Source organism: Pristiophorus japonicus, chromosome 5 (assembly GCF_044704955.1).
Source record: "Pristiophorus japonicus isolate sPriJap1 chromosome 5, sPriJap1.hap1, whole genome shotgun sequence".
Taxonomy (NCBI): Eukaryota; Metazoa; Chordata; class Chondrichthyes; family Pristiophoridae; genus Pristiophorus; species Pristiophorus japonicus.
In genome coordinates, this window is record NC_091981.1 from 250,013,041 (window position 1) to 250,034,035 (window position 20,995).

Sequence of the window (20,995 nt, forward strand, 5' to 3'; positions counted from 1 at the left end):
CTGCTTTGATAATTTGACAGATGTTCCCAATGACCACTGTCTGCAACTGCACTGATTTTTATCTGCTACAGTTCTGCCCACTTGGACTGTGTCCTGCACATTGTTTAAGTCCTTGGCTGCCTCAGACTCGATTACGTCCTTTACTATTGGCTATGAATCTTGCTAACTTGCATTGAACGGAGGCCCCATCTGGCATTGCCATTGGTTCAGATGAATGGAAAACACCCTCAACATAAACAGACTGCATTAAATCCAAGTTGAGGTAAGCACAACAGCCCACTAATTTTTGCAGCACTGACATCACTGCCCTAACAAGTAGCTGCTGTTTCTTTCAGTCAATTTTCTATCCATTTTTAGATTTTACTCTGAATTTCAACCACTTTAAAACATATGTAATTGCCTTTCATGTAGAAGTTTGTCAAATGCTTTCAGAAAGTCGAAATATGCCATGTCATGACGCTTTCTACAGTTCCAGCACAAACTAGTTTAACACTAGGGAAGTACTAAAGGAGTTACATTTTCAGTTCTGGATACAGAACTTAGGAAGGATATATTGGCCTTGGGTTTACCAGAATTATATCAGGATTAACTTATGAGGCTAGGTTGCATAAACTAGATTTGTATCCCTGAGTTTACAAGGTTGAGGGGTGAACTAACTGAAGTATTTAAAATGATTAAGGGATTCAATAGGTTGACAGAGAAACTATTTCCTCTGGTGGGGAAACCAGAACAAGAGGGCATCATTTTAAAATTAGAGCTAGGCCATTTAGAAGTGAAATCAGGAAGCACTTTTTCCACACAAAGGGTAGTGGAAACCTGTTACTCTTTCCCCCAAAAGGCCGTTGATGCAGCGTCAATAGAAATTTTGAGGACCAAGATCAATAGCTTTTTGTTAGGTATTATGGAGCAAAGGCAGGTAAATGGAGTTGAGGTACAGACATGATCGGATTGAATGGTGAAACAGGTTCGAGGGGCAGAATGGCCGATCGCTGATGCCATGTTCTTAGGAGTATGACTTTGCCAAATGTACTGCCCTTAAATAAGCCATTAAACAGAGGCTCTGTCTGCATTTTCCAGTGGTTTGAATGAATAGAAAATACCCCATGAGACTACTTGAATAGCAGGGAATTATCCCAATGTCCTAACCAACATTCCTGCCTCAACCAACTATCAAAAAGGATTAACTGGTCATTCATTTCATTTGTTATTAATGGAACCATGTGTGCAAATTGCCTAAGCATTTTTGACCATACTTCAAGAAAAGTATTTCATTGGTTTTGACAGGCTTCAGAACATCCTGAAAAATGCGATAAGGCACTATTATAAACTCAAGTGTTTATTCCATATCGATATTTATTACTTCCTGCCCCCAAACCATATGGTGTGTTATTTAAGCACTGTCCTATCGCTAGGTACACCCTGTGGTCAAATGACAATAATGAACAGGTGTTTAGACTGACTATTGCATCTCAGATTCTGGAATTATTATAATTCTGCACTGATGCATACAAAATATAGCTGTCCAACAGTTCTGAAATTTCTTGTGTATTTGGAAGCACTTACCTTGTACACACCCTTGAACTCTTCTGTAACAGCAAAAATAGGCTGAATATTATTGTCACTAAGTTTTTGTACCAAATGAGCAATGGATGGATAATCCTGCAGACAACATTTCAGAATTTCAGGTGATTTGACACTTTACAGAACATTCAATATTTTATACAAAGTATTCTAAAGGCAGGCTGAAGAATTGAGTTTTATTTAAGCTAAATAATATTCCCAAGATCCATACTGCCAAGATCAAAGAGAAAACTTACATAATAATCACTCATGGTGTAGAGACCCTGAGTATTGAGATGGCAATTTCCATCATTTGGTAGAACAATGCCACCCAGTTTACCATCTCCAGCAAAGTGAAATCCTGCATCTGTAGAGAACACGAGCAATCGAGTGACATTTCGCCAGCCAATTTTATCCTGTGAAGTAGAGAATAATTAAATAGTATTCCGAATCACTTCCCTCTGTGCTGTAAACCTCTACAGTTCTCTTAAAAATAGGTTTACTTGGGAAAGAGAAGTGCAGGTTAAAGCAAATGGTACAGAAGTAACAAGAGCACTAAATATAAAGATCATCACTACAAGGAAATACTGGAAGTGCTTAAGCTTTCTAGTACCTGTATAGAAAGGAGGGAGTCAAAGGGGGACCTATTGAAGTATATAAAATATTAAATGGTGTATAGATGCAGTAAATCCAGATCATGAGAGCACCAAAAGAAATAAAACTTAATGAAAATAATTTCAGAACAGTTGAGTAAAAACTTGGGAATAATGAAGCAAGCTAAGAGACAAAATATTGGGATTATTCAAATACAATTATTTTCACTTACCCCACAGACAGCAACCTGCATTATGGCATCAAAACCACCTTCTGGAGAGTCCAGGTTTCCAGAAATAGTCTGGTTGCTCACAAGTTCATTGAACTTTGATCCATCATTGGTCAATGGCAGCACATTTTTGTAGCTGAATGGGCTTGTACATATTTCACCACCTGTGCAAGGATTTTTCCTTTTGGCTGGGGTTGTGCTGATGTAAGGCATCACAGTCTTATCCACAAAAGAACCAAACCCTAAAGAAGAACAGTTTCTTTCATAAGATTAAGCTTTGTCTGTTGAATGTAAGGCAACATAAATACTGTGGCAACAAGAGCTGGTCAGGGTGGGTATTCCGAGAAGAGTGTCTCACCTCCTGACTTCCCACAGCCTTTCCATCATCTACAAGGCACAAGTCAGGAGTGCGATGGAATACTCTATACTTACCTGGATGAGTGCAGCTCCAACACAAAAAGCTCGACACCATCCAGGACAAAGCAGCCTGCCTGATTGGCACCCCATCCACCACCTTAAACAAACATTCACCCCCTCCACCACCAGTGCACCGTGGCTGCCGTGTGTACCATCTGCAAGATGCACTGCAAATGCAGATGCAACCCACAAACCCATGACCTCTACCACCTAGAAAGACAAGGGCAGCAGGCACATGGGAACACCATCGCCTTCAAGTTACACACACCATCCTGACTTGGAAAGGTTATCACCATTCCTTCATTGTCACTGGGTCAAAATCCTAGAACTCCCTCCCCAACCCCTATGGGAGTATCTTCACCACATGAACTGCAGCAGTTCAAGGCAGCGGCTCATCACTACCTTCTCCAGGGCAATTGGGGATGGGCAATAAATGCTGGCCTTGCCAGCGACACTCACATCCCAGGAATTTTTTATTTTATTAAAAAAATGATAAAAGATAATTTACCAATTCTGAAATCAGAAGTTATCTGCTGCATTTCATTTTTCAATTCCGTTCCCAACTTCTTTACATTTTCCAAGTCATCCTTCATAGAAAAAGAGAGGTCCATAAGATAATAGAGATCAATGGGATAGTCTTCCGCTCTCTTAAAATACAATGGGAAAGTTTGTGGCTCTCCTGAAAATAAATTCCAAGAAATGTCTGTTAGAAATGGACATATGAAATGCAAATCCACATCATGCTTGATAAGGTTTAGGAAGAGTTCTCAAGGGTGCTAATCTCACTAAGTTTTGTTCTGTGTGAACGGTGCATGATTGAATGTCACAAATATTCTTTGAAAGCAGTCCACAGGGAGAGTGTCTTGCAGGTTAACACTATATCCAAGCTATTTGTACCCTTGCACTGACACATTACAAGTAATCTTTAGTCATTACAATACATAAAGCCTGGTTCCGAACTGCATCTTTATTTTTGGATCAGAGAGCCAGCAACAAAACAAAGTGACAATCCAAAAAATGTCTTAAAGTTTAAACTCAACGGGCTCAATTTTGTCCAACCCCTTTTTTCGGCGCACTTACCTTAAGTTCGCCGACTGTGTGTGCTGGAAACGGCAGCGGAAAAAGTCGCCCCATCCTGGCAGCTCTTCCGCGTGGTGTGCATTGTGAAGTGGGGGGTGGAACAACAGGCCACGCCGGCACCTGCACGTATGCCCAGTGAATCTACATGCATGTTCCTACTCTCCCAGCGGGTCCTGCGGGCTGTGAGCAGGACCCGATGCTCGCAGCCCCTATCCCCGGCCGAAGGGACGCCCCGATCTCACTGCACCCTATCCCCGGCCGAATGGCCTCCCGCACCGGCCGGCTTGCTGACTTCCCGAGCCGGGGTAGGACTTCAGTTTTATTTATTATTCATTGATGGTTGTGCTTGAGAGTTTTGATTAAGGGGGTGGGGGGTGAGAGGAGGAGGAGAGTTTTCTTTTTTGGGGGGGAGGGAGGGCGAGAGTGAAAAAGTGTATTTTGGGGGGGTGGAAAGAGTATTTTGGGGGGGGGGGGGGGGGGAAGACTTAAAAAAAAATGTGATTCTGGCATAAAGGTAGGACTTCTATTTTTTGTTGGTTATTGATTGATTGCTTATTACTTTTTGTGGTTTGTTTAGTGCTTTTTAAGTCTTGGTGCAGGTCCTCAGCTTCCTTCTATTTTTTATTTGTTATTGAATGCTTATTTTTGTGCTTTGTAAGTACTAACCTGCGCCAATTTCTTAACTGCCCGCAAGGTTTTTCAGAGCTGGCCACATACGCTAACCTAAGTCGATTTGGAGTAAGTTTTAGCAGGCCAAAGTGGCATAAATGGCCAAAACTGACTTAAGTGTTTGGCAACGCCCTCTTTTGAAAAAAAAAAAATCATACCTAACTGACTTACTCTGGAGCAAATCTTGGGGGGAAAATGACTTTTTAAACTTACGCCAGAAAAAACTTCAAAAAGATTGATACAAGTCATGGCCAAAATTGGGCCCAACAGCTCCTCATAGCAAAACAGAAGCATTAGAGCAGTAAAATGGGCATAAGAGTTAGCTTACGAACAGTGATGAGAAACCCTTAACACATTACACAAAGTGGTTGTTGCAGAAGTATACTGATCTTCAATACTGGTGGCTTTTGCAACAGAAATAGACATTTTACTACCCAGTTCCTCAAACAGCTTAGCAAGATCACCACATAATTTTGCTTCTTGTGGCAAACTTAGTCTTAAACCATCAGCACCAAAACAGATCATTTATCTCTTAATAAAAACAAAATGCTGGAAATAATTAGCAGGTCAGACAGCATCTGTGGAGAGAGAAACAGAGTTAATGTTTAAGGCCAGTGGCCCTTTGTCAAAATGAAAGGTGATCAACCTGAAATGTTAACTTTGTTTCTCTCTCTCTCCACAGATGTAGCGTGACCTGTGTGTTTTTATTTCAGATTTCTAGCAGCCACAATATTTTTCTTTTGCATTTCTCTCATTTGTCTGTTTATGGGACCTTGTAGTACACAAATTGGCAGCTGCATTTGACTATAAAATAACTTTAAACCTAATTAATTGACTGTGAAGCGCTTGAGACATCAGAGCACACAAAGCACTATATTAACTAATTTTTTTCTTTCAAAGGAAGGTGGCGGATACATTTTAGTGATTTACTAAAAAGGAGAAACATTTAATTTGACAAAAAATAATGAACCCTATCCCATTCCAAATAAATGGAAGCTATGTACCAAAATAAGGATTAAGAAATTTCCAAGTGCAAGAAATTTAAGGCTTCTCAAGGCGAGAGATTCAAACGGATCTAACATCCGTTTACTCAAACAAACAACAGAGATTAGCAAACAAACAGCTTGACCTTGCAGAAAATTCTCCAACCACATTTCTGTTACCAGTTGTCAGCAAGATAATCTATTCACGATATAGACCCTTAACAAGCTGGGTAATAAACCTAATTTAAGTATCTGCAGCTACAAGATAGCTGCATATTCATATTCCAATCAGATGCTACTGGTCCTAACACCAATGGTTAAATTCCTTCTATTTGACATTGAATCATAGAAGCTTTACACAGTTATATCTGCTCTCTATTGGAGCTAAATATTTTGTCCATTCCCCTGTCGTTTCCCAATTTTACTTCAAATATTTATCCACTTCCTTTTAAAGGCTATTAAGCATTCTCATTTCACCACGAGAAGGGTACTCCATATCCTAAAAACATTGCCCTTAGATCTTTTGATGATCTTAAATTTATGCCCTCTAGTTACTGACTCACCGGTAACAGCTTTTTAAAAAAAGCTTATTTACTACATCAAAAACCCTCATAATTCTGACCACCACTATCAGGTCTCCTCTTCACTACTCAATTCTAGTGAGGAGCCAGTTTTTCAAGTCTCTTCTCATAACTGAAAACCTAAATCCCTCTGCTGTTCTATGCTTTTAAAGTTTTACCATTTAGTCTAGAGATGATTTTCCTGACTTTTGTCCACTGGAAATGGCCATTTTCCCATGTGCCAACATGAGGAAAAGGGCGTGGAGACATGTTTTACCATAAAATGGAAAGGAGTAGAAAGTATGAAAATGTTGCTCTTTTCAGCCCACTGAATGTTACAAAAATTGCAGTAGTTTCCTCTATCCAATCTTGATCCCAAAAGGCAATGAGGGAAAATACAGGGAAGAGGGACTCTTGTTGAGCAAAATAAAAGAGCTGCAGCTCGACTCCACAAGAAATTAGGGATGCGTGCAATAAAGGTACAGCAGTTATAATGGGCGACGATAATCGGTTATAGATTGCGCTAACCAAACTGGTAGCAATACGGTGGAGGAGGATTTCCTGCAGTGTATTTGGGATGGTTTTCTAGACCAATGTGTCAAGGAACCAACTACAGTAAGCAGGCCATCCTAGATTGGGTGATGTGTAATGAGAAAGGACTAATTAGCAATCTTGCTGTGTGAGGCCCCTTGGGGAAGAGTGACCATAATATGGGAGAATTATTTATTAAGGTGGAGTGTGACTAGGGCCCTGGACTCGAGGAAAGGTAACTTCAATGGTATGAGATGTGAATTGGCTAGAATAGACTGGCGAATGATACTTAAAGGGTTGACGGTGGATAGGCAATGGTAGACATTTAAAGATCACATGGATGAACTTCAACAATTGCACATCCCTGTCTGGAGTAAAAAATAAAGTGGGGAAGGTGGCTCAACCATGGCTAACAAGGGAAATTAAGGATAGTGTTAAATCCAAGGAAGAGGCATATAAATTGCCCAGAAAAAGCAGCAAACCTGAGGACTGGGAGAGATTTAGAATTCAGCAGAGGAGGACAAAGGGTTTAATTAGGAGGGGGAAAATAGAGTATGAGGAAGCTTGCTGGGAACATTAAAAACTGACTGCAAAAGCTTCTAGATATGTGAAGAGAAAAAGATTAGTGAAGACAACTGTAGGTTCCTTGCAGTCAGATTCAGATGAATTTATAATGGGGAACAAAGAAATGGCGGACCAGTTGAACAAATACTTTGGTTCTGTCTTCACGAAGGAAGACACAAATAACCTTCCGGAAATACTAGGGGACCGAGGGTCTAGTGAGAAGGAGGAACTGAAGGAAATCCTTATTAGTCAGCAAATTGTGTTAGGGAAATTGATGGGACTGAAGGCTGATAAATCCCCAGGGCCAGATAGTCTGCATCCCGGAGTACTTAAGGAAGTGGCCCTAGAAATAGTGGATGCATTGGTGACCATTTTCCAACAGTCTATCGACTCTGGATCAGTTCCTATGGACTGGAGGGTAGCTAACGTAACACCACTTTTTAAAAAAAAAAGAGAAAACGGGTAGCATTTAGCCTAACATTAGTGAGGAAAATGTTGAAATCAATTATTAAAGATGAAATTGCAGCGCATTTGGAAAGCAGTGACAGAATCGGTCCAAGTCAGCATGGATTTATGAAAGGGAAATCATGCTTGACAAATCTTCTGGAATTTTTTGAGGATGTAACTGGTAGAGTGGACAAGGGAGAACCAGTGGATGTGGTGTATTTGGAGTTTCAAAAGGTTTTTGACAAGGTCCCACAAGAGATCAGTGTGCAAAATTAAAGCACATGGTATTGGGGGCAATATACTGACGTGGATAGAGAACTGATTGGTATACAGGAAGCAATGAGTTGGGATAAATAGGCCCTTTTCAGAATGGCAGGCAGTGACTAGTGGGGTGCCACAGGGCTCAGTGCTGGGATCCCAGCTCTTTACAATATACATTAATGATTTAGATGAAGGAATTGAATGCAATATCTCCAAGTTTGCAGATGACACTAAGCTGGGTGGCAGTGTGAGCTGCGAGGAGAATGCCAAGAGGCTGCAGGGTGACTTGGACAGGTTAGGTGAGTGGCAAATGCATTGCAGATGTAGTATAATGTGGATAAATGTGAGGTTATCCACTTTGGTGGCAAAAACACGAAGGCAGAATATCTGAATGGCGGCAGATTAGGAAAAGTAGAGGTGCAACGAGACCTGGGTGTCATGGTACATCAGTCATTGAACGTTGGCATGCAGGTACAGCAGGCAGTGAAGGCGGAAAATGGTATGTTGGCCTTCATAGCTAGGGGATTTGAGTATAGGAGCAGGGAGGTCTTACTGTAGTTGTACAGGGCCTTGGTGAGGCCTCACCTGGAATATTGTATTCAGTTTTGGTCTCCTAATCGGAGGAAGGACGTTCTTGCTATTGAGGGAGTGCAGCGAAGGTTCACCAGACTGATTCCCGGGATGGCAGGGCTGACATATGAGGAGAGACTGGATCGACTGGGCCTGTATTCATTGAAGTTTAGAAGGATGAGAGGGGATCTCAGAAACATTTAAAATTCTGACGGGACGGGACTGGACAGGTTAGACGCAGGAAGAATGTTCCCGATGTTGGGGAAGTCCAGAACCAGGGGACACAGTCTAAGGATCAGGGGTAAGCCATTTAGGACTGATGGAGAAACTTCTTCACTCAGAGTTGTTAACCTGTGGAATTCCCTGCCGCAGAGAGTTGTTGATGCCAGTTCATTGGATATATTCAAGAGGGAGCTAGGTATGACCCTTACGGCTAAAGGGATCAAGGGGTATGGAGAGAAAGCAGGAAAGGGGTACTGAGGTGAATGATCAGCCATAATCTTATTCAATGGTGGTGCAGGCTCGAAGGGCTGAATGGCCTACTCCTGCACCTATTTTCTATGTTTCTATGTCAAAGTAGAATTGGGCCGACTCGTGGACTATCTATTCACAAAACTGAACTGAATTCCTATACACATCAGGGTGTTTTGAATATCATGGTGTTGAACAAAATGATGTGCATAGTACTGAGATAGAGAAGGCGGAATTGACTGGCTTTTTAATGTAACTTATGTCTATGCTACTGTTGAAATGCTTACCGCATTGCGGAACTAGAGCTGCGGGTGGATACACTCTGGAGCATCCGCGATGCTGAGGATGTCGTGGATAGCACATTTAGAGAGTTGGTCACACCGCAGGCAAAGGGTACAAAGACAGATATAGAATGAGTGACCATCAGGCAGAGTAGTAGGAAGGCAGTGCAGGAGTCCCCTGCGGTCATCTCCCTCCAAAACAGATATACCACTTTGGATACTGTTGGGAGAGATGGCTCGTCAGGGGAAGGCAGCAGCAGCCAAGTTCATGGCATCATGGGTGGCTCTGCTGCGTAGGGGGGCAGGAAAAAAAAGAGTGGGCGAGCTATAGTGGTAGGGGACTCTATTGTAAGGGGAATAGTTAGGCAACAGCAAACAAGACTCCAGGATGGTATGTTGCCTCCCTGGTGCAATGGTCAAGGATGCCTCAGAGCGACTGCAGGACATTCTGGAGGGGAAGGGCGAACAGCCAGTTGTTGTGGTTCATATAGTTAGCAACGATATAGGTAAAAAGCGGGATGAAGTCCTACAAGCTGAATTTAGGGAGCTAGGAGTTAAATTAAAGAGTAGGACCTCAAAAAGGTAGTAATCTCAGGATTAGATTGCCAGTCACAGTAGAAATAGTAAGATAGTTAAGATGAATACGTGGCTTGAGGAATGGTGCAAGAGGGAGGGATTCAAATTCCTGGGACATTGGAACCAGTTCTGGGGGAGGTGGGACTAGTACAAACAAGACAGTCTGCACCTGGGCATGACTGGAACTGATGTCCATGGGGGAGTGTTCGCTAGTGCTGTTGAGGAGAATTTAAACTAATATGACAGGGGGATGTGAATCTATGCAGGGAGACAGAGGGAAGTAAAGAGGTCAGAAGCAAAAGGTAGAAAGGAGAAAATTAAAGTGGACGGCAGAAAAATCGAAGACAAAGATCAAAAAGGGCCGCATTACAGCATAATTCTAAAAGGACAAAGTGTTAAAAAAAACAAGCCTGAAGGCTCTGTCTCAATACAAGAAGCATTCATAATAAGGTGGATGAATTAACTGTGGAGATAGCGGTAAACGGATAGGATTTAATTGGGATTACGGAGACATGGCTCCAGGGTGACCAACGCTGGGAACTCAACAGGTTAGATACAGAATGAATGTTCCCGATGTTGGGAAAGTCCAGAACCAGGGGTCACAGTCAAAGGATAAGGGGTAAGCCATTTAGGACTGAGATGATGAGAAACTTCTTCAGAGTTGTGGGCATGTGGAATTCTCTATCACAGAAAGTTGTTGAGGCCAGTTAGTTAGATATATTCAAAAGGGAGTTAGATGTGGCCCTCACAGCTAAAGGGATCAAGGGGTATGGAGAGAAAGCAGGAATGGGGTACTGAAATGCATGATCATATTGAATGGTAGTGCAGGCTCGAAGGGCCGAATGGCCTACTCCTGCATCTATTTTCTATGATACCAATTTGTTGCAAATGTATTCCCTCGAATATGCTATCCAGATTTCTAGGCAGTTTACACGCCAATAGTCCTGTGGCTGGGTCCTCACAATGTAGTACTATTCTGACTATGCTTGACACTAATGGATTTTCTGATGGTGTAAAATCAGTTATGAACACCCAGTGAAACCTAGTACATAATCATTTTTCCCTGCCATGATTTGTTTTAGGCATCTATTTGAATGGTGCAGAGACTATTATTTTCAGCAATGCAAACTACAATCATATTCCACTTTATGACAAGAAACAAAACCCAAGTATTAGTGTTAAAGCTTGTTGTGGAAATACCTGATCGCAATTTCAGGGTTAGCTTCTGTGGTCGAATCTGTGTAATGTCTTCCAGCTTTACCTTCTCACCGCTTGTACGGCCAGTAAGTGCTTTATTAGCATCTACATGTTGTGAACCTTTGGGATTTTCAATATCTTTCATTGTACACCCTCTCATTTTTAAGGATTCTATATCATCACACCGTGCAGCGTTTGGTTCTCCCTGTTGCAAGAATGCCTACAAAATTTTTTAATAAAAGTTCATATTCTTAAGATACAGATTAAGACACATGAATTAATCACATTTGCAGACATTTGATCTCATTTAGTACCAATTATTTTCTGCCATTCGATTCCATTACCACGCTCAGTCATAGAAATTGCAGCCCAGGCGGCAGTTACTTCTTCATCTGCAGCTGTCTACGCAGAGTTTTCGATCAAGACTACCCATTTTAAATATGAGCAAGTCACGTAGCAGAGATTCTGGCTGGGATTCTGTTCCACTGGGATGCTCGACACTTTAACACCTCACTATTCCCTCCAACCCCATGTCCCCACCCCCGGTCTCTCACCATTAAGAAAATATTCTGATCGTCTTCTGCCTGACTTCCTGTAGCAGCACTTCCAAAGTGAGGGTCTGTTCTCTGTAACCACCATATATATATATATGGTCCTTTAAGCTGCAGCACTTCCTCCTGCAGTAGCACACTATTTCTACTCCACCCACATAAACAGGCAAGCTCAGCTTGCCCTAAATATTGAAATAAGACAGACCCCAGAAAGTGCAATGTGGGTCAGTAGCCAGACATTTGGTGGGCAGCACTCACACACAATCCTCCTTCTGGTCAGGACCGCGCTACATTGGAAATATAGGCTATCTGATCCCATTCCCCTACTCCTTTTATATTTTTCCTTTTCAAATGAAGTGTAATGGTCTCTGTCTGAATCGTCTCTTGTGGCAAAGCATTCCATGCCCCAGTTTCCTAGAATACATCATGGAAACAACCAGGGAATAGGCTATTTTAGATCTTGTACTGTGTACTGAGACAGGGTTAATTAGTAATCTCATAATAAAAGGATCCTTCGGGGGAAGAGTGATCATACTATGATTAATATTTCACTCTCAAACCCAATGTGAAATTCTAAGTCCAAAACTAGATTCTAATCTTAAATAAAGCCAATTACATAGGTATGAGGGGAAAATTAGCTAAGGTAGGTTGGGAAATTAAATTAAAAGGTATGATGGTAGATAAGCAGTGGCAAACATTTAAAGAAATATTCCAAAATTCTCAACAAATATACATTCCATTGAGAAATTAAAAACTCCATGGAAAAGGTGATCCATCCGAAGCTAAAGATATTAAGGATAGTATTGAATTAAAAGAGGCTTGTAATGTTGCAAAGAATGGATTGGGAGAGCATTAGAAACCAAAAAATTGCTAAAGAAAATAGATTGAGCGCAAATTAGCAAAATATATAAAAACAGATTGCAAGAGCTTCTACAAGTAAGTAAAAAGGAAGAGTGTAGCAAAAGTAAGCATTGGTCCCTTAGAGGCTGAGACAGGATAAATTATAATGGGGAATAAGGAAATGGAAGAGACTTTAAACAAATATTTTTTATGTCTTCACAGTGGAAGATACAAAAAGTTTACCGAAAATACTGGGGGTACCAAGGAGCTAAGGAACAAAGTAATTAAGATCAGTAGAGAAAAAGTATCCGAGAAACTAATGGGATTAAAAGCCAACAATCCCATGGACCCGATGGCCTACATCCTAGGGTTCTAAGAGATGGCTACAGAGATAGTAGATGCATTGCTTGTGATCTAATATTCCCTAGATTCTTGAACAGTCCCAGCAAATTGGAAGGTAGCAAATGTAACCCCACGGTTCAAGAAAGGAGAGAGAGAAAACAGGGAACTACAGGCCAGTTAGCCTGATATCAGTCGTTGGGAAAATATTGGGATCCATTATTAAGGAAGTGGTAACAGGGCATTTAGAAAATCAGAATATGATTAGGTAGAGTCAACATGATTTTATGAAAGGGAAATAGTGTTTAACAAATTTATTAGAATTTTTTCAGGATGTGACTAGCAGGGTAGATAAAGGGGAAGAAGTGAATGTCGTATATTTGGATTTCCAAAAGACATTCGATAAGGTGCCACATAAAAGATTGTCACGCAAGATAAGGGTTCATGGAATCGGAGGTAATGTATTAGGATGGATAGAGGATTGGTTAACTGACAGAAACAGAGTAGGGATAAAAGGGTCATTTTCAGGTTGGCAGGCTGTAACTAGTGGGGTGCCATGATCGTATTGAATGGCAGAGCAGGCTCGAGCAGTGTATGACCAACTCCTGCTCCTAATTCTTATGTAACCAATGGAAGTAATCGTTTCCTGTTTACTCTCTCAAAAGGTGTTCATAAGCTCTACAGATTACATTTAAAATATGATGGCAAGCACTAGTTATATACCTTATAATGGGCAAAATATAGATTTCAATGAGCTACAATTATTTACAAAAATAAAATTACATCTGAACATTTCAGTGTTCAGTTCGATTCGCAACTCCTCAGATAATGAAGCAGTCCATGCCCGCAGGCAGCAAGACCGTGGGCTAAGTGGCAAATAACATTCGCGCCACAAAAGTGCCATTCAACGATCATTTCCCACAAGCGAGTCTCTAAACACTTCCCCTTGACATTACCATTGCCCACCATCAACATCCTGGGGGTCACTATGGACCAGAAACTTAACTGGGCAAGTCACATAATAAATACTATGATAACAAGAGCAGGTCAGAGACTGGGCATTCTGCGGCAAGTGTCTCAACTCCTGACTCCCCAAAGCCTTTCCACCGTCTACAAGACACAAGTCAGGAGTGTGATGGAATACTCTCCACTTGCCTGGATGAGTGCAGCTCTAACACTCAAGGAGCTCAACGCCATCCAGGACAAAACAGCCCACTTGATCGGCCCCCTCCACCACTGGTGCACCGTGGCTGCAGTGTGTACCATCTACAAGACGTACTACAGCAACTCAAAGGCTTCTTTTGAAAGCACCTCCCAAAGTCACGACCTCTATCACCTAGAAGGACAAGGGCAGCAGGTGCATGGGAACATCACCACCTGCAAGTCACACGTTCCTTCATAGTCGTTGGGTTAAATCCTGGAACCTAACAGCACTGTGGGAGTACCTTCGCCACAAGGACTGCAGTGGTTCAAGGTGGCGGCTCACCACCTTGTCCTCAAAGGCAATTAGGGATGGGTAATAAATTTGCTGTCCTTACCAGCGACGCCCACATCCCAGGAACAAATAATTAAAAAGAAATTCCCGACGCAACTTTTTCCCATTATAAATTTCTATGGCAGCGTCAGCTGTGGCTCAGTGGGTAGCATTCTTGCCTCGGAGTCAGAAGGTTGTGGGTTCAAGTCCCACTCCAGAGACTGGAGTGCAAAGAATTAGGTTGACACGCCAGTACAGTACTGAGTGTGCTGCACTATCCCAGGCGCCGTCTTTTGGATGAGACTTTCACCCGAGAGCATGAGGCCCCCTCTACTCTTGGGTGGATGCAAAATATCCCACGGCACTATTTTGAAGAGCAGGGGTGTTATCCCCGGTGTCCTGGCCAATATTTATCCCTCAACCATCACTAAAACAGATGATCATCATCACATTGCTCTTTGAGAGAACTTGCGCTGCGCACGTTGGCTGCCACATTCCCTACATTACAAAAACAACTTGTATTTATATAGAGCCTTTAACATAGTGAAACGTCCCAAGGATCTTCACAGGAGTATTATGAGGTAAAGAATTTGACAACGAGACGCACAAGTAGAAATTTGCGCAGGTGAACAAAAGCTTGGTCAGAAGTAGGTTTTAAGGAGAGTCTTGAAGGAGGAAAAAGGTAGAGGGGTTTCGGCAGGGAATTCCAGAGCTTAGGGCCTAGGCAACAGAAGGCACGGCCACTAGAGGTTGAGTGATTATAATCAGGGATGTTCAAGAGGGCAGAATTAGAGGAGCGCAGACATCTCGGGGTTGTGGGGCTGGAGATTACAGAGATGGGGAGGGGCGAGGCCATGGAGGGATTTGAAAATAATGATGATAATTTTGAAATCGAGGTATTGCATAACTGGAAGCCAATGTAGGTCAGCAAACAGAGGCGATGGGTGAGCAGGACTTGGTGCGAGTTAGGACACAGGCAGCTGCGTTTTGGATCACATCTAGTTTAAGTAGGGTAGAATGTGAGGCCAGCCAGGAGTGCGTTGGAATTGTCAAGTCTAGAGGTAACAAAGGCATGGATGAGCAAGTGACTGCACATCAAAAGTACTTAATTGGCTGAAAAGTGCTTTGGGACATCCAGTGGTCGTGATAGGCGATATGTAAATTATTTTCACATTTATAACAAAAACTACTTGCATAAGACAAGCAGCTTGTGTTATTATGATAGTTGGCAAAATAACTAAAAGGGAGATGGAGAATATTTTTTAAGCAGTGAGTTATGATGATCTGGAACGCACTGCCGGAAAGAGTAGTGGAAGCAACAACTTGTATTTATATAGCGCCTTTAGCATAGTAAAACGTCCCAAGGTGCTTCACAGGAGTGTTAGAAGACAAAAAAATTAATTTGACACCGAGCCAGATAAAAAGAAATTACAACAGGTGACCAAAAGCTCGTAGGTTTTAAAGGAGTGTCTTGAAGGAGGGAGTGGGGTAGAGAAGCAGATTCAACAGTAACTTGAGAGAATTGAATATAGACTTGAAAAGGTAACATTTGCAGGATGATGGGAAAAAGAGGAGAGGAATGGGATAACTGGATAGCTCTTTTAAAAAGTTGGCACAGGCATATTTGGCTGAATGGCCTCCTCCAGTGTTGTATGATTCCAAGAAAAGGCATGTTGCAATTACACCCTCTGCCAGTGGTGGTACTGTTGTGCCTCAAGTTCCCCACCCACCCACCCACCCAAGCCCTTGGCTCTCGCTGCAGAGAAATTCCTATGCTGCAACCAACACCACTTCCCAAATTGTGGAGTTTTGTCAAATTACTAGATAAAGTAAGGAATGACAATAGACCTTGAAAATGGTGATTGAATTTCATCTACATTCTGGTCTAATTATCAGCCCTCTAACCCGCTTTCACATGCAAGTGAGATCAACTGGTGATCAATAAAAACATTGTTTTTCAACCTGTAGCTGGTAAGAGATCCTTCCCATAACCTGGGGCAAGATAACCAATGTGCCTCATGATTTATCCATAAGTGCAATGGGAGGTAAACAGTCTACTTGAGCACAAGCAGGTTCCATATTAAGTGAGGAAGAATGCAAAAGGCTGGCTCTACATGATAACTGGAGTAGTGCCTTGAAGGGCAATGGGAACTTGATCTTCCAATTACTGTCCAGACATTAGGAATAGTTTTGATTGCTGGCAAGTGTTAAATGTATGAGTCTGCAGATCCCAGGGGGGAGGGGGTCGCATGAAGTAGACAAATTCATCACCTTTACTGGCTGACCATCTGAGGGTATATTTGGAGGAAGATGATTTCTGCTTCATGATTAGCACCCATGGAATGATGGGCTCCTTTTGGCATTGCTACTAAACTTCAATTCAACTTTTAGCTACTTCAGTTTCTGGAATTAACACTCGATTCCCTGTATGGCTTACTCACATACCATCATCAGATCGGAGGTCTATAAAATGCAGCTTCCTCCAAAAGTTATGCAGATCAGATTGTATAAGAAATAGGTTTGGAACTCCTGGTCCGATTCAAGCATTATTTAAAAATAAACAATTCGATCAATATCTTGCCTTTTTTGTTGCTGTATGCTATTTTACTTGTAAATAAATGCATTACTTTTAGCCAGAATGGGATTACCTGACAAAATATTCGGTCTCCAATGCACCACCACATAGGCCAGGGGTAATTGTTAATGTTATGACAGCAGAGTCACTTACTGCACACAGAAGTGTGCAGGCTTGGTTCACAGGCAGTTTGGCCTTCTTACAGAAACTGCATTTGTTGCCCCAAATAAGCTAAAAGTGTTGAGGAAGAACAGGTAAAATAGTGTAGCATATGGCTCATATGGGCAATTATTTGGCATGAAATCAGAAAAATATTTAATCCATTTGGCAATATGACATCTTTTGAACTTCAGTAAACTGAAAACTCGTGCAGTAGACATTCTACATTTACGATTTGATCGTAGTAGTTATTTTGGGCTAGATTTTCTGCCCAAAGCCAAATGGGAGGAAAAATCTGGCCTATTAAGAACAACCTTTTTCATGATCAGGACTTCTGATGGGAGTGAAGGAGGTATGTAATGTAGCCAAGTTTGCTGATGATACAATTTGCTTTCCCACCCATCTTTGTGAAGAGGACATGAACAATCTGCAAAGGAATATAGACAGACTAGGTGAGTGGGCAAAAATTCGGCAGATGGAGCATAATGTGGGAGTGTGAGGTCATCTACTTTGGCAGAAAAAAATAGAAAAGCAAATTACAATTTAAATGGAGAAAAATTGCAAAGTGCTGCAATACAGAGGGACCTGGGGGTCCCTGTGCATGAAACAAAGTTAGTATGCAGGTACAGCAAATAATCAGGAAGGCGAATAGAATGTTGGCCTTTATTGCAAAGGGGATAGAGTATTAAAGCAAAGAAGTCCTGCTACAACTGCACAGGGTATTGGTGAGGCCACACCTAGAGTACTGCGTACAGTTTTGGTCTCCGTATTTAAGGAAGGATATACTTGCATTGGAGGCTGTTCAGAGAAGGTTCACTAGGTTGATTCCAGAGTTGAGGGGGTTGACTTATGAAGATAGGTTGAGTAGGATAAGCCTATACTCATTGGAGTGCAGATGAATGAGAGGTGATCTTCCTGAAACATACAAGATAATGAGGGGGCTCAACAAGGTGGATGCAGAGGTGATATTTCTACTCATAAGGGGAAATTAAAATTAGGGGACATAGACTCTGAATAAGGGGCTGCCCATTTTAAACCAAGATGAGGAGGAATTTCTTCTGAGGGTTGTAAATCTGTGGAATTCTCTGCCCCAGAGAGCTGTGGAGTATGGGTCATTGAATATATTTAAGGCAGATACACAGATTTTTGAGCGATAAGGGAGTAAAGGGTTATGGGGAGCGGACAGGGAAGTGATCACATGATCAGATCAGCCATGATCTTATTGAATGGCTGAGCAGGCTCGAGGGCCAAATGGCCTGCTCCTATTTCTTATGTTTTTAACCAAATTACTTGCCATCATCTTGCGATATTCTCTACAGGAATGGAAAGGACAAGTGCCTTTCATGACCTCAACATCTCAAAGTACATTACAACCAATTAAGTCCTTTTGAAGTGTAGTCTGTTGTAATGTAGGGAAATGTACATCCACTGCATTAAGATAAATGCCTCTTCCTCTCCCATTTGCTGCCTCACTTTTAACCCCTTGCCTTTATGCCTCTTTTTTCAAGTCACTGAACAACTCATCTTTTTTGGTTCTCCATTTTCCACCAGTTCCTAAACACCTCTTTTCATGTCTCTTTCAAATTTGAGTTGTTTTTTTTATTGTTGCTCTTTTTGGGGGGAATTTCAGGCCCCACTTTTGCCTTTCCTCCTCTACCAATTGTGTTTTTTTTTTAATTCCCAGCTTCACTCAATGCCCATTGTGCCTCTTACTTCCCTTCCATCCATTTCCAATTCTGCAACTTTTATGAAACCCCTTTCTGCATTTTTCTTTGAAACAAATCAACTTTATACATTTTTCACCTTCTCTTCTGCTTGTCCCCAGCGGCTGCACCCCACCATCTATTTTATGTTCCTGTACAGCTGTTCCCAAATGGCTTAAATCCCTAGTACTTCCTCAACCCACTTAATTTATTCTTCACCACTGCCAAATCCTGTCAAGTTAAATCTCCCATTCTCACAAACCACATTGTTTCATCTGCGGCATTGAATGCCACACCAAATCTACTTACTTCTGAAAGACAATATCCTCTTGATGAGCAACACCATACAAGGTCAGCTAGTATTTTGACAATTTTCCGAGTACCCTAATCACAACATAATCAAACCAATGTTTTTTTTAAAAAAAAGACTTGGTTACAGAACGCCTTTCATACCATCGGATGTCCCAAAGCACTTTAAAGCCAATGAAGAACTTTTTTTAAAGTGTAGTCACTGTTGTAATGTAGGAAATGTGGCAGCCAATTTGCTCACAGCAAGCTCCCACAAACAGCAATGTGATAATGACCTGTTTTAGTGATGTTGAGTGAGGAATAAATATTTGGCAGGAGACCTGCTTTTCAAAATAGTGCCATAGGATCTTTTACGTCCACCCGAGAGCACAGGCGCAGCCTCAGTTTAACACCTCATCCAAAAGATGGCATTTCCGACAGTGCAGTACTCTCAGCACTGCACTAGAGTGTCAGCCTAGATTTTTGTGCTCAAGTGTCTGGAGTGGGACTTGAACCCACAACCTTCTGACTCAGAGGCAAGGTTGCTACCAAGGTTAAGTTATGAAAATGACTCAGTATAAGCAATAGTTTCCAGCTACTTACTTATCCCAATCGAAGTATGTGGGATATACAAAGTTCACATAATTAGTTCTAAATTTGAATTTAAGTGAATATATAGATATCAAAGTCAATAAATGTCCATTCTATTCTAGGTGGGCAAGCCAATGACAATATTTCACCTGCTCTAAACAGTACAATACATTAAAATGAAAAGGAAAAATTGCAAATAAAAAGAGGAATGCTAGTCAGTCAGCATCTTTAAAAAGCAAAGACAGATAGATAACTTCATTTTGAGTGCGTACCCTTCATCAGAGAACTCAAAGAAATCATCACCTGAATTTTTCTTGAGATGCTGACTGACCTGCTAAGTATTTCCAACACGCTTTTCTTTTTATTTCATGACATTACAACATACACAATAGTTAGTTTCGTCAAAAAAAGCAGCATCTATTGCACAGATCATAAATAGGAACAGGAGTAGGCCATACAGCCCCTCGAGCCTGCTCCGCCATTCAATAAGATCATGGCTGATCTGATCATGGACTCAGCTCCACTTCACCGCCCGCTCCCCATAACACCGTATCCCTTATCGTTTAAGAAACTGTCTCGCTCTGTCTTAAATTTATTCAATGTCCCAGCTTCCACAGCTCTCTGAGGCAACGAATTCCACAGATTTATAACCCTCAAGAAATTTCTCTTCACTGCTGTTTTAAATTGGCGGCCCTTATTCTAAGATCATGCCCTCAAGTTCTAGTCTCCCCCATCAATGGAAACATCCTCTCTGCATCCACCTTGTCAAGCCCCCTCATAATCTCATATGTTTCGATAAGATCACCTCTCATTTTTCTGAATTCCAATGAGTAGAGGCCCAACCTACTCAACCTTTCCTCATAAGTTAACCCCCTCATCCCCGGAATCAACCGAGTGAACCTTCTCTGAACTGTGAACATGAACGATCCAGATAGTGTTACAAAGCTCTCCATACAAACTGTTGGTTTTGGTTTAATAATTTCCCGAATAAAGTTCTACAGCAAGTAACTTTCAGCCTAAAGTGGCAAGCTTCCCAACTTATTTGAGTGTAACAGTATGTGTGTCAGTATACCACTAAGTTGTGCATGGAGAAAGTGTCCCAGGTGATCTGCAGCAATCTCCCTTCTCTCTCTCCAGACATAAATATAAAAATTACGTGATGTTATTTTTATTGCAATCTCTCTGCTACCTGCATGATGGCAACTACCAGACTTCCCCAATCCCCTGCTGGAATTCCAAGTAAATCCATGACAGCCGCTCTAGTCTTGGTGATCTTACAGTTCAACTGCATATCTCTGCTTCATCCAAACAAACTTTAAAAGGTAATTCTTCCAAAGCAATACTGGTTCAAACCTTTTAAAGGATTTACCTTAACCATCACTTGCATTTATATAGTGTCTTTAACATAGTAAAACAACCCAAGGCGCTTCACAGGAGCATTAACAAAATTTGACACAACCAGTGAGATATTAGGGTAGATGACCA

The 20,995-nt window shown here is 41.6% G+C and overlaps 1 protein-coding gene across 4 annotated transcripts in view; it reads right to left on the reverse strand.

The window, feature by feature from the left end:
- Positions 1–20,995, reverse strand: part of LOC139264667 (integrin beta-1-like) — a 105,544-nt gene that overhangs the window by 25,761 nt on the left and 58,788 nt on the right. For all 4 annotated transcript variants that reach the window (XM_070881538.1, XM_070881536.1, XM_070881537.1 and 1 more), the window contains 5 exons: positions 10,994–11,210; positions 3,309–3,479; positions 2,387–2,625; positions 1,818–1,976; positions 1,564–1,659 (listed from right to left, as the gene is read on the reverse strand). In XM_070881538.1, coding sequence (XP_070737639.1) covers positions 1,564–1,659; positions 1,818–1,976; positions 2,387–2,625; positions 3,309–3,479; positions 10,994–11,210 — 882 coding nt within the window. The remainder of the gene's footprint in view (positions 1–1,563; positions 1,660–1,817; positions 1,977–2,386; positions 2,626–3,308; positions 3,480–10,993; positions 11,211–20,995) is intronic.